This window comes from Paramormyrops kingsleyae, chromosome 2, assembly GCF_048594095.1.
Source record: "Paramormyrops kingsleyae isolate MSU_618 chromosome 2, PKINGS_0.4, whole genome shotgun sequence".
In the NCBI taxonomy this organism is placed as follows: Eukaryota; Metazoa; Chordata; class Actinopteri; order Osteoglossiformes; family Mormyridae; genus Paramormyrops; species Paramormyrops kingsleyae.
Window position 1 is genome coordinate 20544650 of NC_132798.1, and position 20483 is coordinate 20565132.

At 45.7% G+C, this 20483-nt stretch overlaps 1 protein-coding gene across 1 annotated transcript in view; it reads right to left on the minus strand.

Moving 5' to 3' along the window:
* LOC111858670 (neural proliferation differentiation and control protein 1) overlaps positions 1-19808 on the minus strand; it is a 41086-nt gene extending 21278 nt beyond the window's left edge. The window contains exons 1-2 of the mRNA XM_023840624.2: positions 19444-19808; positions 1990-2136 (exon numbers count right to left, since the gene is read on the minus strand). Of these exons, the coding sequence (XP_023696392.1) occupies positions 1990-2136; positions 19444-19546 (250 nt within the window). The 5' untranslated portion in view covers positions 19547-19808. The remainder of the gene's footprint in view (positions 1-1989; positions 2137-19443) is intronic.
* Positions 19809-20483: the final 675 nt, after the last annotated feature.

Genomic DNA, 20483 nt, shown 5'->3' on the forward strand with positions numbered 1-20483 from the left:
GATAGTGAGAAGACAAGCCCCACTTTTCTTATGGTGGCATACACCCCTGGGGTTACCATATTAGGTGAGATGAGAAAGAGGACATGTCTGGGGATCAGAATATTAATGACTTTCACGTTCTCTGACCAATCAGGTGCTTCTCTCCTGAATATTAATACATTTTCTCTAATTGCCCTGTAAAAAGAAAATTTGCATCCGGGGAAACCCGGATGTACGGCAACCTGACAGTTAACTCTCATTTTAAAATCTTCACACAATTGACATGATATGTATATACAAGTTTTTTTCAGCAAAAGCTTCAAAACACTAAGTTAAAATTTGTTGGACTTCAAGCAAATGACGTAATTCACTGTTCACACAAAAACAAAAGTGTCAAAATGCCAATGGTTTCCGGAAGGTGACGTCACTCCTGAGCAGCGTGACATGTAGGGATGTGTATATCATTTAATTTTTAAAGTAAACATATACACAAACCTTGCAAATGCTGTGTGATGACATTGAGTGGCTGCTGTACATTGAAAATTCGTGCCTTTTACTTCAATTTACAACTCTGGATTATATGGACCGAAGCACTAAACCCGGACAAAACCGCCCGGACGCCCAGACAGGGGCCTAAAAAGAGGAGGTTCCTGGGAAAACCCATATACAGTGGTACCTCAGAACTCGAATTTAATCCGATCGTCCGCTCCTTCCGTGTGCCACGCCCCCTCGTTAACCCCATGTGGAATCCCCGTGTGATCAGGTGTTTCTGGTTGTTGTCATTAGTCCTCTGTATTTAGTCCACGTTTCAGTTTGTTTCCCCAGTCTGGTCATTGTATTGTCCGTCTGCGTTTTGCCTGCCTTACCTGTAATTAAACCCCGTATTCCCCGATACCCTGACGTCTGCGCCTTTGTCTCCGTTCCGTCCCCACTCCGCACGACAATATTATTATAATTAAATGTATTAATGGTTTATTATTAATATTAAAATAATGAATAAGAAATCTTTATTTTTAAATGTATTTTATTATATAATAATAATTACTGTTACTGTCTATCATTGTCTAAATGTATTTTTACTGTCTAAATATATGTATTCAGCTAGTGTAAACATGCACGATGCTATTACAGTGAATGCGAGGCTGAGACTGAAGCTTTACCCTTGTTTCCGCTGAGAGACGAGCCGCGTGACTCATTTCCCCGCGCATACAAGTTGTCATAGGTCGGCGTTCACGGTTTGACTTCTGAGATTCAGCTCGAGCTCTAGGTAATTTTTTTTTCGAACTGGTTGGTTCGACTTTTAAGAAATTGGAGTTCTAATGAGTTCAAGAACTGAGGTACCCCAGCCTGAATCCCACCCACCCTCCAATTATGCCCTAGTACAAACATATTCTGGTGATTTTCCACTGGCATACAGGAACCGAGCCATACCTGACTCATTCTGCAAAGAGACACTAGTTACAGCGCAGTCCCAGCGCGGTTCCAGCTCGCTTCAGTTTTCCACTACAGAAGGGTTGATTCGGTAAAGGCGTTGCCGGGTTTGGAGACAGTGACGTAAGCAGGGATATGTCGGCATGGTTATGGCTTGGGAAGGGCTTGGGTAAAGCCTGCATACTTGACAATAGAAAACCACCAGTTCACAGTATGTCTCGTGTCTAGCTTGGTTCTCTTTGGCAGTGGAAAAGCGCCATTCTTTTCTGGTTTTCCCCAGTGTGAATCTCTTCTCCCCCATTTAGTATTAGTATTACTACACTCTGCTAGGCCGATGGTGAGCCAATGCAACATAACTTCACTCTGATGTGCACTAACCAGTGTATGTTCTGAATGACAATAAAAGTAGCTATTATATTCTATTCTATTCTTGTCTGGCAAACTACATGTCTGACTATAGTCTTCCAGTGTCCCTTGCAGCACAACAGAGGCTGCTAACCCAAACCTTCCAAACACAACACAGTGCCAAGCAATTGTACTGGGGGGGAGAGTTAACAGCAGAAGAGTGGGGGTACATACCAAAATTGGTGTGCTTCTTCTTAACCACACACCGTCTCTCCTCATTCTCCACCAATGGGGCGAGGCATGGGCCACAGTGGGAGGAGCCAGGTTGGCAGAAATGGCGGCCCTCTCTGGCACAGTCCAGGCTGCGAGGACATTTGTTCACTGCAGACAATGAAGAGAAGCAAAGCATTATGAGACCCTGTTGCCACGTCGCCAGGCTTGACACACAGTAAATCCGCCCAGCACAGATCCCCGGAGCTTCGGGCCTCTCCAGAGCAGTAATAACACACGCTGTCCTTCCGTTCTGTGGCTACACTCCAGTTATTACCCAATGATTATGTCCCCTCTCCCAGACGAAGCCACAACATCAATAAGAGTTAATAGCGGCAGTTTTAGACAAACAACTGACCTGTTTCAAAAATAGAGAATCTGATTTACCGCCACACTGGATAGCAGCATTCGGCACAGCTTTGCTGGAGGTGTAATGAGCAGAGATTACAGGGTGGTATCTCAGAAGGTGAGCAGGCTCTCTCTTATAAGTCATTTATTATTTAATTTATTCCGCTTAGTGATCCTAATCCTATTCAGCTTCAAGTCTGCCCTCCATGTTTACTTTCCAGTTCCCACCAATCATCAGCTTTCAATTTGCTGTCAGGAATGACCACGTTTCTCTAATCCTGTAGGTTATCCTGAATTGTACATTGCTTTGGATAAAAATTATTACTAAATAAATAAGTAAATGCATCTGCGATAAGAATTGCCGGTTCAAGGTCGCCGGTTAAAACCCAGCCTCGGCACGTCTGCCGGTCCTTGAGCAAGGCCCTTAACGACCAGTTCCCTGGGCGCCGCTACAGGTGGCTGCCCTTCGCGGGCAACTTACTCTACAAAATAGAGCAAGTTGAGGGAGGCATAAAGACAATTTCCCCACGGGGATCAATAAAGTATCGATTATTATTCCCTCATTCCATCCACATGTCACATGGCTCTGCTCACCCCTGAGGGAATTGCCAGGAAAATACCGACGGCACCCACCTCGCACAACGGCAGTTTATCTAAGTCCATACATGGTTAATAAGGACAGTAAGGCAGCGACAGTGGGTCAGGTAGAGCCTGTCAGCCTTGCCTGGGATCAGCACTGTCTGCGCTCTTCTCTCATAAACAGCATTTCAATGTGTTTAAGCATTTCATTGAAACAGTTATTAAATAACCAAGTACGCTTTTTATTTCCACCTGAATTCACTGGGACTTCATCAGGCTGGCTCCGCCAGTTAGCTGCTGTACAGTATGGCTGTCACCAGGTGGTCACTGGTTCAAATCCCAGGGTCAGCAGAGTGATGTCACTGCTAGGCCCCTGAGTGAGTGAGGCCCTTCATGTATGTGTATGTCACTTCAGATATAACTTGCCTTGCATATTTTTGCATATTGTTGTCTAATTGTTGTCTAATGACAGCTGCAGTAATCCGCACTGACAGGATGGAGAATACGGACAGATACAGGAGGTCATCCCTTATAAAAGAAAGGTTACATAAATGGTAACCAGCAGCAGATTTAAAAGGCTTGACATTAACTGTTTTTTTACAAGTGGATAAACACATGCACGCTGGCAGCGAGTCATTCAGACTAAATCTGGTTCATGAATTCAGCCTTATTGGTGTAATGACTTCCTTTGTGTACCATCACCTCCCTCCTACACTGCCTTGTCACTGGGGGGGGGGGGGGGGGGACGTGCAGCTGAGGGGAAGTCCTGAAGATTAGGATCTGGGTTTTAGACTAAAAGCTCAACTGAGGACAATCTGAAAACACAGCTACTTACAGTTATTCATTGGCTGAAAACTGCTGAAACTCTTCACAAGCTGAAAGCATGTTTCTGTTTTCAATGTTCACTCAAAACATCATGAAAAACTCCTGCATAGCCTCATCGAAAACACTGATCTCCTCCTGTCTCTTCTCATTTGCATTTGCGCTGATCAGCTGCAGATGTCACAGGTCCCATTGCCATGACAACTGCCCTGGCAAAGGAACTGGTGTCTGTTCTTTTTTGTGTGAGAACCTCACGTGGTCAACAACCTCTTGTCGCCAACACAGACATCGCCTACCCGCATTTCTGCGCTGTGGGGATAAGATTTTACTGACATCACTGTTACTCAGCAAGCGGGATTCCTCTGCTGACTCAGCTTATGCACCTTAATAAAAACCCAGAGGCCAAATGGGGACAGACCAAACAGTCACAACCCACTGTCACACACAAGCACGGAGAGTCAGGATGCAGTGTCACCGCAAATATCTCGAGAGACAGACCATCATAATACCAAGCCAAATATTAACACAGAACGCTGAACCTTTCATCGTCCTGCGTTTGTCACATAATACACAAAATGCAGCCAATGTGCTGTAACAGCAAGGATTAGGGGGACGGTGATGTGCTCTAAACACTGCGGGCTAGAGGGGAGCTGGATCTGCTGTCACTGTGGTCCAGCTAATAAAGGGATGGTGTTGACAGATGGCAAATCAGCCTTTTTTTCCTCACTTGGCTCATAATGACACAAAGACCGAGGAGAATTCTGACTCTTGTTCCTGGCTTTGACTAATCACCGTCTGATTGCTTTTAATTACATACCCTTGACAGCAGGGCTGCTCCAGACCCGGAACCCACAGAAAAGGACCAGGAGGTGCTTTGGGCTCTGTGGCCGCAATGGACTCAGAGGAGGAGCCTGTTTTCACCCCCTTTTCGGCAGGGAGCGAGACTGGCTCCTGCAAGCTCTCCTAAGGAGGCGTGCGATGGAGAACGGGCCTGATCATCCAGCCCTGCTTATGCTCACACTAAAGCTGCTGAAGAAAGCGATCCCACAGCCATGCCCGTAAGCATGACTCTGCCCCATCTATCTTCCAGCTGCTCTTCCGGAGCCGGTGGCCGTCCATCCCCAGGGACACGCTCTCACATACATTCTCACACTTTAGAGATGGTGATTAGGCTGACTGCCTGTCTTTGGCATGGCAGTATCTGCTGAAACTTACATGACACAGAGAAGAAATGCAACCTCCTCACAGTCAGATGGAGGATGCAGATATCAGTAAACATTCTGTATTGCAGCCAGGACACTATGGAGAGTGTCAATTTAGATTCAAAGTCAATAGACTCAAGACATGTCCTTGTCCTATATGCATAATATTCATTTACATTAACATTATTTGGCAGATGCTTTTGTCCAAAGCAATGAGCAAGTGAAGCAAATAGCACTTTATAAACATACATATTGTCAAGGGGTCATAATTACAGGTACTGTAGCTTTCACTGAATGCCCAGGTAGAAGTGTATGCATTACTGGGACCGGGGCTACACAACATCCATCCTTCCATCCATTTTCTGTAGCTGCTTTTCCTAGTCAGGGAGGCAGGGGGGTCAGTAGCCTATGGGCACAAGACAGGGAACAACCCAGGATGGGGTGCCAACCAATCACAGGGCACAAGCACACACCATGCACACACCATGCACACACCATGCACTCACCATGCACACACCATGCACACACCATGCACACACCATGCACTCACACACCATGCACTCACCATGCACTCACACACCATGCACTCACCATGCACTCACACACCATGCACTCACACACCATGCACTCACACACCATGCACACACCATGCACTCACACACCATGCACTCACCATGCACTCACACACCATGCACTCACACACCATGCACTCACACACCATGCACACACCATGCACTCACCATGCACTCACACACCATGCACTCACACACCATGCACTCACTCACCATGCACTCACACACCATGCACTCACCATGCACTCACACACCATGCACTCACACACCATGCACTCACCATGCACTCACACACCATGCACTCACACACCATGCACACACCATGCACTCACACACCATGCACTCACACACCATGCACTCACACACCATGCACACACCATGCACTCACACACCATGCACGCACACACCATGCACTCACACACTATGCACACACCATGCACTCACACACCATGCACACACCATGCACTCACACACCATGCACTCACACACCATGCACGCACCATGCGCAATTAACCTCTGCATGTTTTTGGACTGCAAGAAAACCTGAGGGGGAGTACCTGAAGGAAACCCCATGATGACACGGGGAGAACATGCAAATTCCACACATGGAGCCATGGCAGAGACCCGAAACGCAGATCCCAGAGATGTGAGGCGACAGTGACAACCACTGCACCTGCATGCTGGTGGTGAACTACTGCACCATCTTCTAATAAAAGCAAGTACTGTGAAATGAACATTTTTTTTTGCCATTTGCACTAGTACAGGACCATTGTAATGCTTCTTTTCACAAATTCCATCTTGCTCTCCCCTGTACTAGTGCACACACACACACAGATGAGAGTGAGGCTATTGGGGGGGCAGGATCTTGCCCAGGAGCTAATGGCAGCATCAGTCTGCTGGCCCGGGGATCTGCACTGGGGACCTTCAGCTCCTAAAATGCTGAGCCTCACACCCAGAGACATGTGAATTTTGTCTCGAAATTATAGTTTCATGGACTGGCCTCCCATTTAACTGTGTGCCGTGTGCACTGTGTGTCCTGGGACAGTCTGCAGGCTTAACCATGCCTTAGGACAAGCTAATCTGGAAAATGGCCATAAAATTATCTATTTTTGACATGCCCTTAATTATGGAGGTTCATTGATTTAGGAAAATATGTACAGCAATTTATCTATCACGTTCATCACAATATGGACCAGCCCTCCTCCATTCTCAGCTTCAGTTAAACACAGAAATTATTTCCAATGAAAACGAAAATTGATGTACCAAGTTAGTTAAACTGGTAAATCCAAAAGTAGACAAATTTAAGCACCAAAAGTCACGTTTCTGGCAGTGAGACGAGGAATTTCCCACCTAACGGTGTGTAATAAATAATATTCATTCCCTGTCAAATCAATACCATTAATTAGCTTCACTCACCAATGAAGCATCCCTTCTTTAAGAGTTCTGATCAGATCTGCAGCGGCCCCTTGAGTATTGATTAATAGCACTTTTAAATTCAAACAGGGCAGCTCTATGCACAGGTTTCCATGCTACACCCGCCTAGTTGAGTGCAAGTGTAACATGTGCTCTTTACCATTATCCATTTAAAATGATTTACCGAGTCATGGCCGGAATGAATACTGAAAGGGGAATAACAGCTTTGCCCCCCCCCCCCCCTCCAAGCCTCCAGGGGGTAGATGTGCCACTCAGCAGGAGCTCTCACTCACAACTCACCCCCGTACCGGGGGGCATGCAGACCGCTTCTGGGGACCACAGATCACCAGCAGCAAGCTTGGGCTCTGATCTAGCCAGGTTCTTGCACAGCACCAGAATTCAACGTCTCAGGAAAAAGGCCACAGAGGAATGAGTATCACCTGGTAACTGGGGAGGACTGTACTTCAGTATGCAGAGGTGGGCAGCGAAGAGATTAGCCAACATTAGCCAAGCGCTACAGCAACAGGCATCGAACTGAACAAGTCGGTCAGAACGTGGATGAAGAAGAGCGGGCGGAGGAACGGCCGAGAAACCCGAGTCCCATGGGACGTCATTCTGCCACCTTTGTTTGGATGCTGAGGAGAGTGGTTGCCAGGCAACCATTGAACAAGGAGAGGCGGACTGCATGGCAACGATGACTGGAGTGAATCGGGGAAGTTCACAAAGGACGACAGCTATTATAATCTGCAGATATGTGGTGGGGGGGAGGGTTATTACTCATTTGAGGAGGTGGAGTGACACTGTGATGATCGTGTTGGGTTGGAGATTCAGCTCCAGGTTGCGTGTGTGCCTGGCGATGGACTGGCATCCCATCCTGGCTGCCCTCTGCTTTCTGTCCTGTGCTGCTTGAGAATGGCTCTGGGATTGCCTCGGTCATCTTGGGGTGTGTTTTCCTGAAGCATAACTGTTAACTACTTTAGCAAATTACATGACTGGAACCATATAACTGAATGAGTCCAACCATGTAAGCAGCAAACAGGAGCTTTTGGGAAACGCAGCACAAGATAGGAGATTGGAAAGAGGCTGGATGTTGTTAGGATAATGTAATAGTTTATGTTTAACTGTAGTGAAGTGACAGTGTTCTTTTTAAACAATGAGATTCAGACTGTGTGCTTATCTTACATAATGCGCACACTACATCGGCACTGACAGAAAAAGCAAAGCAAGTGAACGGCCCCCATCGGCTGTGGTGGGGGGGTGGGCATGCTCTCCAGCTGGGGTCTGTGACTCGCATGCTTACAGGCACTATATTTACCTAACGATGTTATTCTGTCAGGCTTTAACTAGACCAGGGGGGAGTTCCACAAAGCAGGTTTTCTCAGGTAGCTAGGTTAACTTAAGCTAGAAGTCATGATTGCCCAATAGGAATGCTCCTTACTTAAACTCTTATTGGACAGTCATGACTTCTAGCTTAAGTTAACCTAGCTAACTGAGAAATCCTGCTTCGTGGAACACCCTCCAGGTGCACTAACTAAACTATACACAGAATGGAAAAACAAGCACATCAGCTAGATTGGGAAGGAAGGTCCATAGTGGTTGAGGTGAATCTGGGGGGGATGCTGGGGGCTATCACTGGTAACAGCCCCCCAGACTGTTAGTTAGATATCCATCTGACTCCAGCACGAACTCACATGCAGCGGCCTTACACCCCACTCTCCGGCAGGTCATGAGGCACAAATTGACCGCAAACAAGTTCTGCCTTAAGAAAAATGATAGGTAATTATGTTTATGTAATTTGATAATATGTAATTATGTTTTTGAACAGCCAGAGCTGTTCACTGCTGTCTGCCGTGATGGATGGAGTGACAGGTGCTCAGATGAGTAGCAATGCATGGAGGTTCAAGGAGCAAGAAGCCTGCGGATTCTGCCCTGCAATATTCATAGGCACAGGACATGCATCTTTTACACCAGAAAGAAGAAGATGTAGTTTAAGTCTTTGAGAGATTTGCTTTTAAGCTGCTTGGTTGTCTTTCAGGGCCTGTGAGTGAGTGTTTTTTTTTCTGCGTCATTGGGGTACTTGTGTTTCAGCCTGGTCTCTCTGAGTGTGGCTGTAAGTGTGAAGTTCTCTTCCTGGTGAAGGACACATTGCTTCCTTCTGGGCACCTTTACAGCAGTTTACCTTTTATTTAAAAAAAATCATAACCTCGGTACCTCAGAAAGAAGACCAACCGTCTGGCATAGTGCTGGGCGATAAAACGATCTCGATTTTTTATCGATAAAAAATGAGGACGATCACGATGATACACACAGACTATAAAACTCGATCAACCAAGTTTGCTCCGTTTTAGAGAATGCGCTGAGACAGACAACTCGATGGCCTATCGAGCAGAGGTTCACTGAACGCCAGCACAACAGCCAATCACCGACGACGTTGTCATTTTGCCCACCCTCCATCAAAGAAGCAATGGGTGCGTTCGACTTGAGCTTAGGTCTGTCTGCAGCTGACGCGACGTGGGACGCTATCTGCCAGCGGCTGCAGGGGTGGAGTATAAACTGACTGCAGCCAAGTCGGACAACTTCTACTCCTCGTAGTCTGCGAGACCTGACTGCAATGGCAGCACTGCCAGAAGGGCGTAGATAAATCTATACAAATATCACCTGCATGCACATTACTTCTTTTACAATAACCAACTCCTGATACAAACTGTTAGCAGAGAATAAAACTATTGTGTATAGTGGCTCTGTGTAAAAAGATATAGCTGCCAGGAAAAAGATCAAAGACACGTATTTCAAGGATTCAAAGTTATTATTGTCATGTAAAGAGTACAATGTAATTCTTACTTGAATGCCTTCTTCACAGACTGGACGATTAAACAAATAAAGCAGCGCAACATTACAGTAACTAACAATAAATAAACCACTAACTTACGTGTACTATTAGAGCATTTATGTCATTTATTTAAACTTTATTTTACCAGGTAAATGAACTGAAAACCAGTTCTCACTGCTTTACGTGCTTTTCGGGAGAAATAGCAGATAACGCATTGGAACTTCTGCGATACTAACGTCATGCGTGTGACTAAAATCTTCAGCCAATAAGGGCAAAGTTGTGTCGTCACGGAGGCGGTTCTAGTTTGTGCTGCACGGTCTGTCTCAAGTCGTTTTGCTCTCGCGAGGATTTTGTACCATGTGACATGGTGACGCGTGGTGACGTTCTGCAGCGCCGGACAAAAAAGTCTAACCATGATTTGGCATTTTTATGAATAAGTGTTTTTTGTTTGTTTTAGATACTTTTCTACTTCAGAATCTTAAAAGGTTTTTAAGAGACCAAGAATAGAGGAAGATACTTGTTGCAGTCAGTTCTGTCCTGCTTTATTTTATGTTTGGCCTTTAACATATTTGCAATATTATACAGTTTTGCACATTGTTACATTATTATATGGTTTTGTTCATTTGAGCTATGTTTCTTTGAATACTTGAATATCAATAACCTTTTATAATTTTAAAGGAATTTTGTAAGTAAACAGTAAAATTTGTTGGAAAATAAGTATTTGTTTACTAATATTGTTTATTTCAATGTATTCATTCTATTTGTCAGAATAGAGTTATTTTTATTATTATTTTGATTATTACATTATTACATGGAACAGCATTGTGAAACTATATTATTGATAATTATCAATATTGGTAAATACAGGAAAAAATATCGTGATAATTTTTTTTGCCATATGGCCCAGCTCTAGTCTGGCATAAACCATACTTCTGGTACGGCTGAGGCCCAGCCCACAATGACCAATCAGGAGACTCGGGAGAATTCCCGGTGGGCCGCTTAGCTGTGGGCCGGTCAGAAGGAAAATTATTTGGCAAGTGTAAAATTCCACAACAACATTTCAAAAGCAAGTTTTCTCAAGCACACACAAAAGACCATGATTGAGATGAGAAAAACACCAATATGCAAGACACACGTCAATGTGATCGCTTGTCATTTAGAGCTGAGTGAGCGCAGTGCACAGTTGCGGAGGTGCCACAGCTAATCGCTTGCTATTGCTAATCACTGGAAGTTTCTCAAACGAACGATGTTAGACAGAGACCAGGCAAGGCTGAAACTGTTCAGTATGCTGTTTATTATTTAGTTTCTTCTTGAAATGTCAGTAATAAATTTATCAGGATAATAAGACTTGAACTGTGGCATCATTTATCAAAGTTCCCCCAGAGCAAAGACAAAAAGGGCTGGTCTTGGGCTTCAAACTCCCGAGCTGAAAATGAGCCGCAGCCTGTGCCTGTCTGAGCGACATTTAAGGAAACTCTGCCCTTCAGCGACTTCATCACTGAGCTCCTCTCTTCACCTCCCTGTGACTCTCTGTTCTTTCAGCTCTGCCTTTTTCTTTCAAATGCATGGCAGCTAAATGACTAGAGAATAAAATTCCATAGCAAAATGTTTTGCTTTGCTGTTACTTCTGCAGCGTGCTTGTGCTTTTTGGAAGGTCAGCCGCTGCCAGCTATCCTGTTAGTTGACTCATTAAGAGAAAAGCACCAGGCCATAATTTACATGTCAGGCACTTTTACCCAGAGTGCTTTGCAGAAAATTTTGTCCCTTTCATCCTGAGGCCTAGCCTCCACTGCAGGCTCTGCTCTCAGCAGTACGTCTGCCTGAAGTCCCACTCCAAATGCTTTATGGTTCTGTTCCAAGGACCCGGGCTGATTTTCCAGTCCGGCCTGCTGCAGTCCGTACCAGTCACAGTGTGAGTTATGCAAGCAGTTATTTTACTTGATGGACAGTGCTCATATCACAGGAGGAAGCAGAACAGGAAGTTGTCTAACCTCATAACCCATTTTCTAACACAATTTAGCTGTATGTCATTCCATATTAGACAAGGTGGTTTGTAATGGTCCCCCCCCCCCCCCAAACCCAGATGCAGCAGACCAGTTTCAAGGAATGCAGGGGGTGGGGGCCACAGCTGAGCTACCAGTGATCTATCTTCACGCTTGGTCATTTTCTGCTCGAGCTCTTGGTGGCCAACAAGCATCAAAAGGAGAGACAGGAATCAGACAAACCTCAGGAAGGGAGTGACTACCGGGGGAAGCTAACTGGCTGGAAGGGGTCCTTTTTTTGGTAGCCATTAACCACAAAAATGGAAGAGGACGGAAAGCTAACCTAAGCACAGGGGCAGGCTTAGTTAGAGGACTCCTGTGGACAGACCGCAATGTGTGTTTATAAAAATACACATCACTGCAGCGCTAATCAGGAAAACCAGCTAACGAGCCTAACGACTGCCTCTCGGGGCCAGAGCGTGCAGGCGCAATGCTGAGTGATCAAATGGGAAACGACCCCCCCCCCCCAACATTGGGAGCCACAGCCACCATTTTGCTGTGGAAGATTCTGTCAGATTTACAGAAAATAAGGAGTGATGGGGAGATAGTGAAGAGGCGTGGTCAGTAAAGGAGTCACAGCCGGTAAAATACTGCTTAGTAAAAACACAGAAAGACACGGTACCCCTCTCGTTTCAGCCCTCATGTGACTCACTCCAGCTGACTCTCATCTGCTCCTTCATCAGTGGTGTATTAAGTGCCTCCCAGTCTTGTGCTCCCCAGTCCAGTCATTGATGTTGATCTCATGCTTCAGCACTGTCCGATCCTCACCCTCCTGTTTCACCACCCTCCTCCCCCGTTTCTGTTTCAGCTTCCCCTCAACAGAAGCCCTTTTCATTCCTTCCTGCGCTTGCCCTTGCCTCCTTCCTCACCCGTACGTGACAACTTAGCATTATAGATTATGATGTGATTATTGAAATGTAACATTTTTCATAGCTAAAGAAACTGCAATGTTTTGAACAATTCACCATTACAGACTGATTCTGTGGTGATTGAAATGTAAAACAAATGTAATAAACAATGTTCACTTTTAAGTGAAAAACTGAATGCAGTACTTTTTCTTTGATAGTAATTTTACTGTGTGGTGACCTTAGTTTGTCCAAATCTGTGATCTGAAACTGCAACTGTGAAATTCAAACAACAGATGATGGTCTGACCCTTTCAGACTGAATGTATGAACGCAGCCGTAATGATCAGCTAGCTAATGGTTACTTTTAATCATTAATCCATATTCATAAAATTTACTTCACTCTGTGTGTGATGGACTTTTCGACAGATTGCTTGTGTTTCTGCCCCTACATCAAAACACTTGTTGCACTTGTGGCAGGGAGCATTGTCAGCAGACTCTAGCAAAATGTAATTACACTTTTGAACATTTAGTTCTCTCAGCCATCTTCACTAAAAGCATGGTCTGTGTGTGTGTGTGTGTGTGTGCACAAGCGGGTATACCTACTGTATGCTTATGGGGACACAATGTCCCCATAATGTGATAAATATCCATATTTTTTTCCCTTATGGGGACCGGTTTCCCCATAAAACTCTATTTTATAAAAATCAGTGACTGCTATGAAAAAACTAGAAATGCAAAAACTGTTGTATTTGGCTTGGTTACTTATGGTTATGGTTAGGGCAGGGTTAGGGTTAGGGTTAGGGTTAGGGTTATCAAGGTTGTCATAGTTAGCGTTAGCATTTTTCCCATAGAAGTGAATGAGCGGGCCCCATAAGGATAGGTATATCCGACCTGTGCATGCATGTGTCTGTGTGTGTGTGTGTGTGTGTGTCTGTGTGTGTGTCTGTGTGTGTGTGTGTCTGTGTGTGTGTGTGTGTGTGTGTGTGTGTGTGTGTGCTGCATGTTGCTGCATGTGAAAGAGCGAGAAAGACAGCAAGAGCCAGACACATACAGACTCTGTGAGAGATCATTTATGTAGCAATAAAAAATAATTTTTTAATCTATTTTCTTAATTTCTCCAGTACCGAAAACGGAACCGATAGTATCAGAACTTATCGATACGACATTCTTAAACAATTTAGCCCCGGGGCCCATTTAATATTGGGTTCCAGTCCCTGGCAATGAATTAGCAATCTGGCAGCCCTGGCAGCTAAGCTCGACCACACACTGCACGTTATCTTACAGCACATGCCTGGCAGAGAGCTGTAATCCACAGGAGAGGAGAATCATCATGCTCTCTCTGCTCCCTCTGGCTGCTTAAAGGCTCCCCAGAAGCTGCCGGGATGCATCTGGATGTCAGCACAGAGGCCTCTGAGTAAGGCTCATATGGCCAAGCCAAAATTCACTATAAAACTACCCTTTGAGGGTTTGGACCATGTAAAGAACTCATATGCTTTAAAGGACACTGTGTAGATTTGCTGTTTTCTAACAGCACCTGGCCAACAACAAGCAATTATATTTTCAATTCAATTAAATTTCAAATCAATTTTATTTGTATAGTGCATTTTCACAACATTACATTGTCTCAAAGCACTTTACATTATCCTCACCCAAAGCCCCCAGGGAGCAATCCAGTGGCAAGGAAAAACTCCCTAGAAGGAAGAAACCTTGGGAGGGACCAGACTCAAAGGGGGAGCCCATCCTCCAGGGGGCAGCAGAGGAAGCCCTAACCCTAACCAGAGCCAAAGGGGAAGCCCATCCTCCAGGGGGGCGCCAGAGGAAGCCCTAACCCTAACCAGAGCCAAAGGGGAAGCCCATCCTCCAGGGGGCGCCAGAGGAAGCCCTAACCCTAACCAGACCCAAAGGGGGAGCCCATCCTCCAGGGGGTACCAGAGGACATCAAATGAACAGGATGGCAAAGTCCCAATTAACAGTCAAAATTTCAGTTTACAAGAGCCATGCTTCTGTACTTTTAAACCGTATTCACCCAGTTCTCATGCTACTGGCCATTTCAGGGCCTTGCAGTGCTCCAGCTCCGGGTCTGGAAGCCTGGGTTTGTGTTCCACCCCCACCCCAGGAAGGCCAAGGTACGAGGAACACCACTGTCAGCACTAACGCAAATAGCACATGACACAGCCCCCCCACCACCCCCCTTGCAGCCTGTAGGAAAAAACACCGGCCTGACACACAGATAACCCCAGCCTACTCATACACACTGATAAGTGGTACTGCTGTCCTGGCCTCATATCCTGCAGTTACCTCAGAGATAACACACCCAAAATGAGACACCTCAATAAGCTTGCCACCACAAAAAATAAAAACCCTATTTTTATACATCATAGGCTACCATAGGCTTATTTGTTGTTTTTCTCTTGACCAAGGGAACCTGCAAGAATTCCAGAGAACTCGCACTTGATTGGATCTGTGCAAATGGCAAATAAAGTTTGAGTTACATTGAATTCAGTTCATTTCACTGCTTGCTTACATGACTTCAGATATAAGCAGTTGATGTGTAAGACAGACTTGAGTTTTGGTTTCCTCTACACTGGGCCGCGACCCAGGTTTGGTAGGTACTCTGTCGTCCTTCGCGAGTAAATGTTCAGCCCCTCTCACTTCCTGGATGGCCACAGCGCCATGTTCACGCTCTGGGCTGTGACAAAGCATCTGGGGACATGTAAACACGCTCTAACAACTTGGCTCGCCCCATGCAACCAGGCGATGTTCTGGAAAGCCCCTGTCAATGCCGAGAGCCTTCAGACGCGTCCATGCAGCAAGCTGGGCCTTGCCACACACGGCGACTGCCCACTTGTCGCTGCTCCCTGAGCCGAAGTGCCACCTGTATGTTTTCTAGATTTTTGTTACAGGGAGAAAACATGTAGCTCCTAATGCATCTGGAAAATCCCAGCCAATATCAGGGCTTTGAGATCCCAAAGTCAACGTCGACTGAAAGAGTCCGACAGTAGGAGGAAAAGACCCTCCAGACTAGCCTCACAGTAAGATCCACGCCTCTGGAATATATCTTGTTTTGCCCTCTGCTAAACCTCATATGTGTGGACATCGAGACAGATTCCCCGACATACCAATAAAGCGGCTTTTGTCACATGAATTCACGACAAAACATTCCACTTTGAACAACAACAACGGCACCTCGACGCAAGACCCTCCCCAGGACCCATTAATGCTGAAATCCCATTTAATAGTGCTGTGAAGAACTCTGACACCACGTGACTCCCTCTGCAACACATCACTGCCGGCACCTTCGAGCGGGAGAGGCGGAATGAGTCAGAGGGCTGGAAACGCGCCTCGTTCCTGGGTCGTGATCTAATTACCTGCACGCAGAACACCCCCCCCCCCCCACACACACACACACGCAGAAGGTTGTCCCGGCTGCACGGCAATGCCAAGCACCTTCCATGTAGATGGAATTCACTGTGCTTACATGGCTACCTCTCCCAGGCACAAGCAGGTGAAGGCTTAGCGACAGCCGTGTTAAGAAGCCCCATTTTAGGGCTGTGAGGTGTGTAGAGGGCATGGGTCTCCTGGGGTGGCGCCCAGTAACCATCTCCTGCACTCACTCACCATGTTCACGCTCCTGGCTGCAAGACTTCATTATCTGAGGACAACAGTCCATCTCATTCTCCCTTTACCTGCATAAAGTCCTTCCTCTCTCCTCTCTCCCAACTGGAGCGAGTCTTACCGAGACGACACAGGTGTCCGCTGTCCCTGAATATCGATATGTAGGCGTAAGCTCTGCAGCTACTTACACTAATGACAGCTGGCTGTTTACATCCATCCATCTGTTTTCTAACCACTTATCTTAGTTGGTTTTGCAAGGATTCTACTAATGTACTTTGTGTAAATGAATTTTAATGCCCCGTAAACAATTCTATCCAGCTTGACATATGCACCTTACAGCTGTACACCTAATGAGAGCTAGTTTTGTATTTCTTTTTTAACATATTCGATTCAGGTTCAGTATCTCTCTCACGGGCACATTAACAGGCCACCTCTTGGAACTTGTTTTGTGTTACATGGGCAGGTCCCCAAACCAAACCCCCCCCCCCCCCCCCCCCAACATTTCTGTGTATGCCCCCACCCTCCCCACAATCATTAACCATCGCAGGGGGCAGCCTGCTTCGTGGAAAGGGACACGGATTTGTTACTAGGAGTCAGGTCACCCTGGAAATCAGCTGCATGCCTGTTGAAGGAGTCAAAGTGGAACTAAAAAAAGTAACCCCCCCCCCACAAGTCTCCCTGTTTCCATCACGCCAGTGCCGTCAGGATACTCAGATAAGGCACTGGGCCACATTCCAGCTCTACCCAGGGCTAACGTGCATCTCAAATACATATTCATTTACCACAGCACCCCCACCCCCCCCCCCCCCCCCGCTGCCACTCAGCTACGATTGTGACTGTTGCGGGAAAGTGATTAACATAATTCATAATTCTGTCACTGCTGCAGAGATGCTGGCACACAAATACAACCTGTGACAGATTAGCAGGCAATTCTGTGCATCCCCACGTTAAAGTCGTGCCCCATACATTGTGTCACGTGGGGAGCAACTCAGGGCCTCCTACCCTGGGATCGCAGAGCTCCATTGAAGGTCCAATGTTCTGTAGCCAGTAAGTGACACAGCAGATAGATCAACGATATCTCCAGAACGGCTCACTGCAAATCCACCAGCAAGCTGAGAACCAATAAGGTCAGGAACAAGGTGCACATCAGCTAGACTTTACCATCAGCACAATGCATATACACCTGGATCTTCACCATCAGCACACTGCATATACACCTGGATCTTTACCATCAGCACACTGCATATACAACTGGATCTTCACCATCAGCACCCTGCATATACACCTGGATCTTTACCATCAGCACACTGCATATACACCTGGATCTTTACCCTGAGCACGCTGCATATACACCTGGATCTTTACCATCAGCACCCTGCATATACACCTGGATCTTCACCATCAGCACACTGCATATACAACTGGATCTTCACCATCAGCACCCTGCATATACACCTGGATCTTTACCCTGAGCATGCTGCATATACACCTGGATCTTTACCATCAGCACACTGCATATACACCTGGATCTTCACCATCAGCACACTGCATATACACCTGGATCTTCACCATCAGCACACTGCATATACACCTGGATCTTCACCATCAGCACACTGCATATACACCTGGATCTTCACCATCAGCACACTGCATATACACCTGGATCTTCACCATCAGCACACTGCATATACACCTGGATCTTCACCATCAGCACACTGCATATACACCTGGATCTTCACCATCAGCACACTGCATATACACCTGGATCTTCACCATCAGCACGCTGCATATACACCTGGATCTTTACCCTGAGCACGCTGCATATACACCTGGATCTTTACCATCAGCACACTGCATATACACCTGGATCTTCACCATCAGAACACTGCATATACACCTGGATCTTCACCATCAGCACCCTGCATATACACCTGGAGCCCTGCATAGACTAAAAACGAAACAGTACTTACGTACTGTATACAGAGCAAAACCAATAAAATCCTTCCTATTTTAACTAAACCTTAACATTTAAATGAATTGGAATTGTTTAAAAAGGCAGCACAGAAATGGACTGCAGTTCACAACATCCAAAATGGAACAAGGATATCATACAAGGATGAAAAGTTGAAAGTACGCGAATTCAGTCTCAGTCTAGAGGTGGACAAAGTGAACCTGTACTGACGTCAAACAGCGCGTGCTGGTGTTATGCATGTGCTGTACTGGCTCACATACTGGTATCAGAGTATTCCGAGCTGGACGCCGCTGTCACAAGCTGGAGGTTTTGTTCGCAGATCAGGGACCCTTTTTCACCGACAGCCCGTTCGCTTAACGCTTAACCCCATGAAAGAACAGCCGACGACTTTAGATGAGTTACGATAATTGCCGTCTTTGCATTAACAACGAGAGCCTCCTGGGGGTCAATATAACGCTTTTTAAAGTGACCCGGAGAGGCGAGACGAAGCCTGGATCATATTAATTGAAAGACGTGCAGATTTACACAATATACAGTTTCCATCCTGAATGTCGCCTATAAAAGCAGTAAATTGGTGTATTTCAAACATATTAAAGGTTTTTTTCGAGACAACAAAATCGTGGCGATCCCGTATACTGAACATTACAAATCAATTAAAAAGGAATATTTGCAAAATCACTAAAAAAGCATTAAATGGGATGCAGCCTCATAATGTGATAATGTGTTGAATGTGCTGCTTGTGTAATATGAATTTAGCCCACGGTACACAATAACCCTCCCTGTAAACACGACTTAGGGATAATTCATAAAATTTACTTATTCAGATAGAATAAAAGCTTTAAAGGCCCACTGCACAGTTCCTCGATCAGCATGTGTCACTTCAGTTCTAGCAATATTTTAAAATCAAATCTTCCGACTCTACGCGCCAGGACTCTGTAGAAACATTTAATGAACACTTAAAATAATCTAGTTGCCATCCATGCTCCCTATCTTGATTTATTTACAAGTAACGCATCAGTTTATTCACACGTAAAATGTTATGTTTTAAACAGTTTAATTAAAAATGTCTTCTGCCATAACAGCATGGCACTTTGCGAAACCCAAAGCATTGCCATGCACTAAGATGTATTTTCAAAACTAATAAACATAATAAATAAACAGAGGGATAGTTCTTACTTGGCATACTACCGCTAATGACGACCAGGGCGGCGCAGAGAAGAAGCCCCGGGAGGAAGGAGCGTCGGGGCCGGCTCTCGGCAGCGCTATTCGGGGACAGCATCCTTACGGCTTAGGACTCGGATGCGGGGAGTAGGGGCTGATCATTCCCCTGCCTCCCCCCCACCTCACTCCCCAAACGTAGAAAATCTTTAGCTGTCACCAAAGAAGGAGAGTCGAAATGATGCGCTTGGGATGCCCTTGTTTTGGTGCACGGCAGCCTTTCTTCCCGGATTTGGAAAGGGAAGCGCGGTGCGCAGAGCTGTCCGCTGGACTGAAGGACGAGCGTCAGGCCGTGTCGTCACAGCCCCCATTCATCGGCCGCTCGTCGGGCGGTGCGCTGCTGACGCAACGCAGCTACTGCTGGGAGGCGGAACTTAATGAGGCGTCAGGGAAACGATCAACCACTAACAGAACAATGAACACAGTACTGATATATTATTTTAAAGTAGGTCTATGCCAAACCGCATGTCTGTATGTTCAGGCCCCAAAGAGAACTGACATATTATACTCACAGCCAGATATGCACAACGTGGATACTCATCAACTACGGTCTGGATCCTAGGCTATGACATTGCTGTCACAAGGTTGGATGTCGTTTACACAGTGACAATTATCCATCCATCCATTTTCCAACTGTGCATTCTAAAATGTATTATTATTACTAGTAGTAGCCTAGTAGTAGTAGTAGTAGTAGGCTAGTAGTAGTAGTAGCCTAGTAGTAGTATTCACTTTGGCAATCCACGTCTTAAAAAAAAACACTCGTAAAATTGTATTTGTCTAATCTACACCGATTTTCCCGGAAGATGTGATTGTCAAAGATTGAAATTGAAAAAACTGAATATTTTCTGCTTTTTCAGAAGCCAAACTCAGGTTAATGTGAGGTCATATGTGTAAACTAGTCACCCCTTTGCCAGACCCGACCTGTATATATCAGTTATGAAATGTTTCCAGAATTAAAATTTCTATTCACGTGACGTCTTTTTGACTGCTGAGTCACC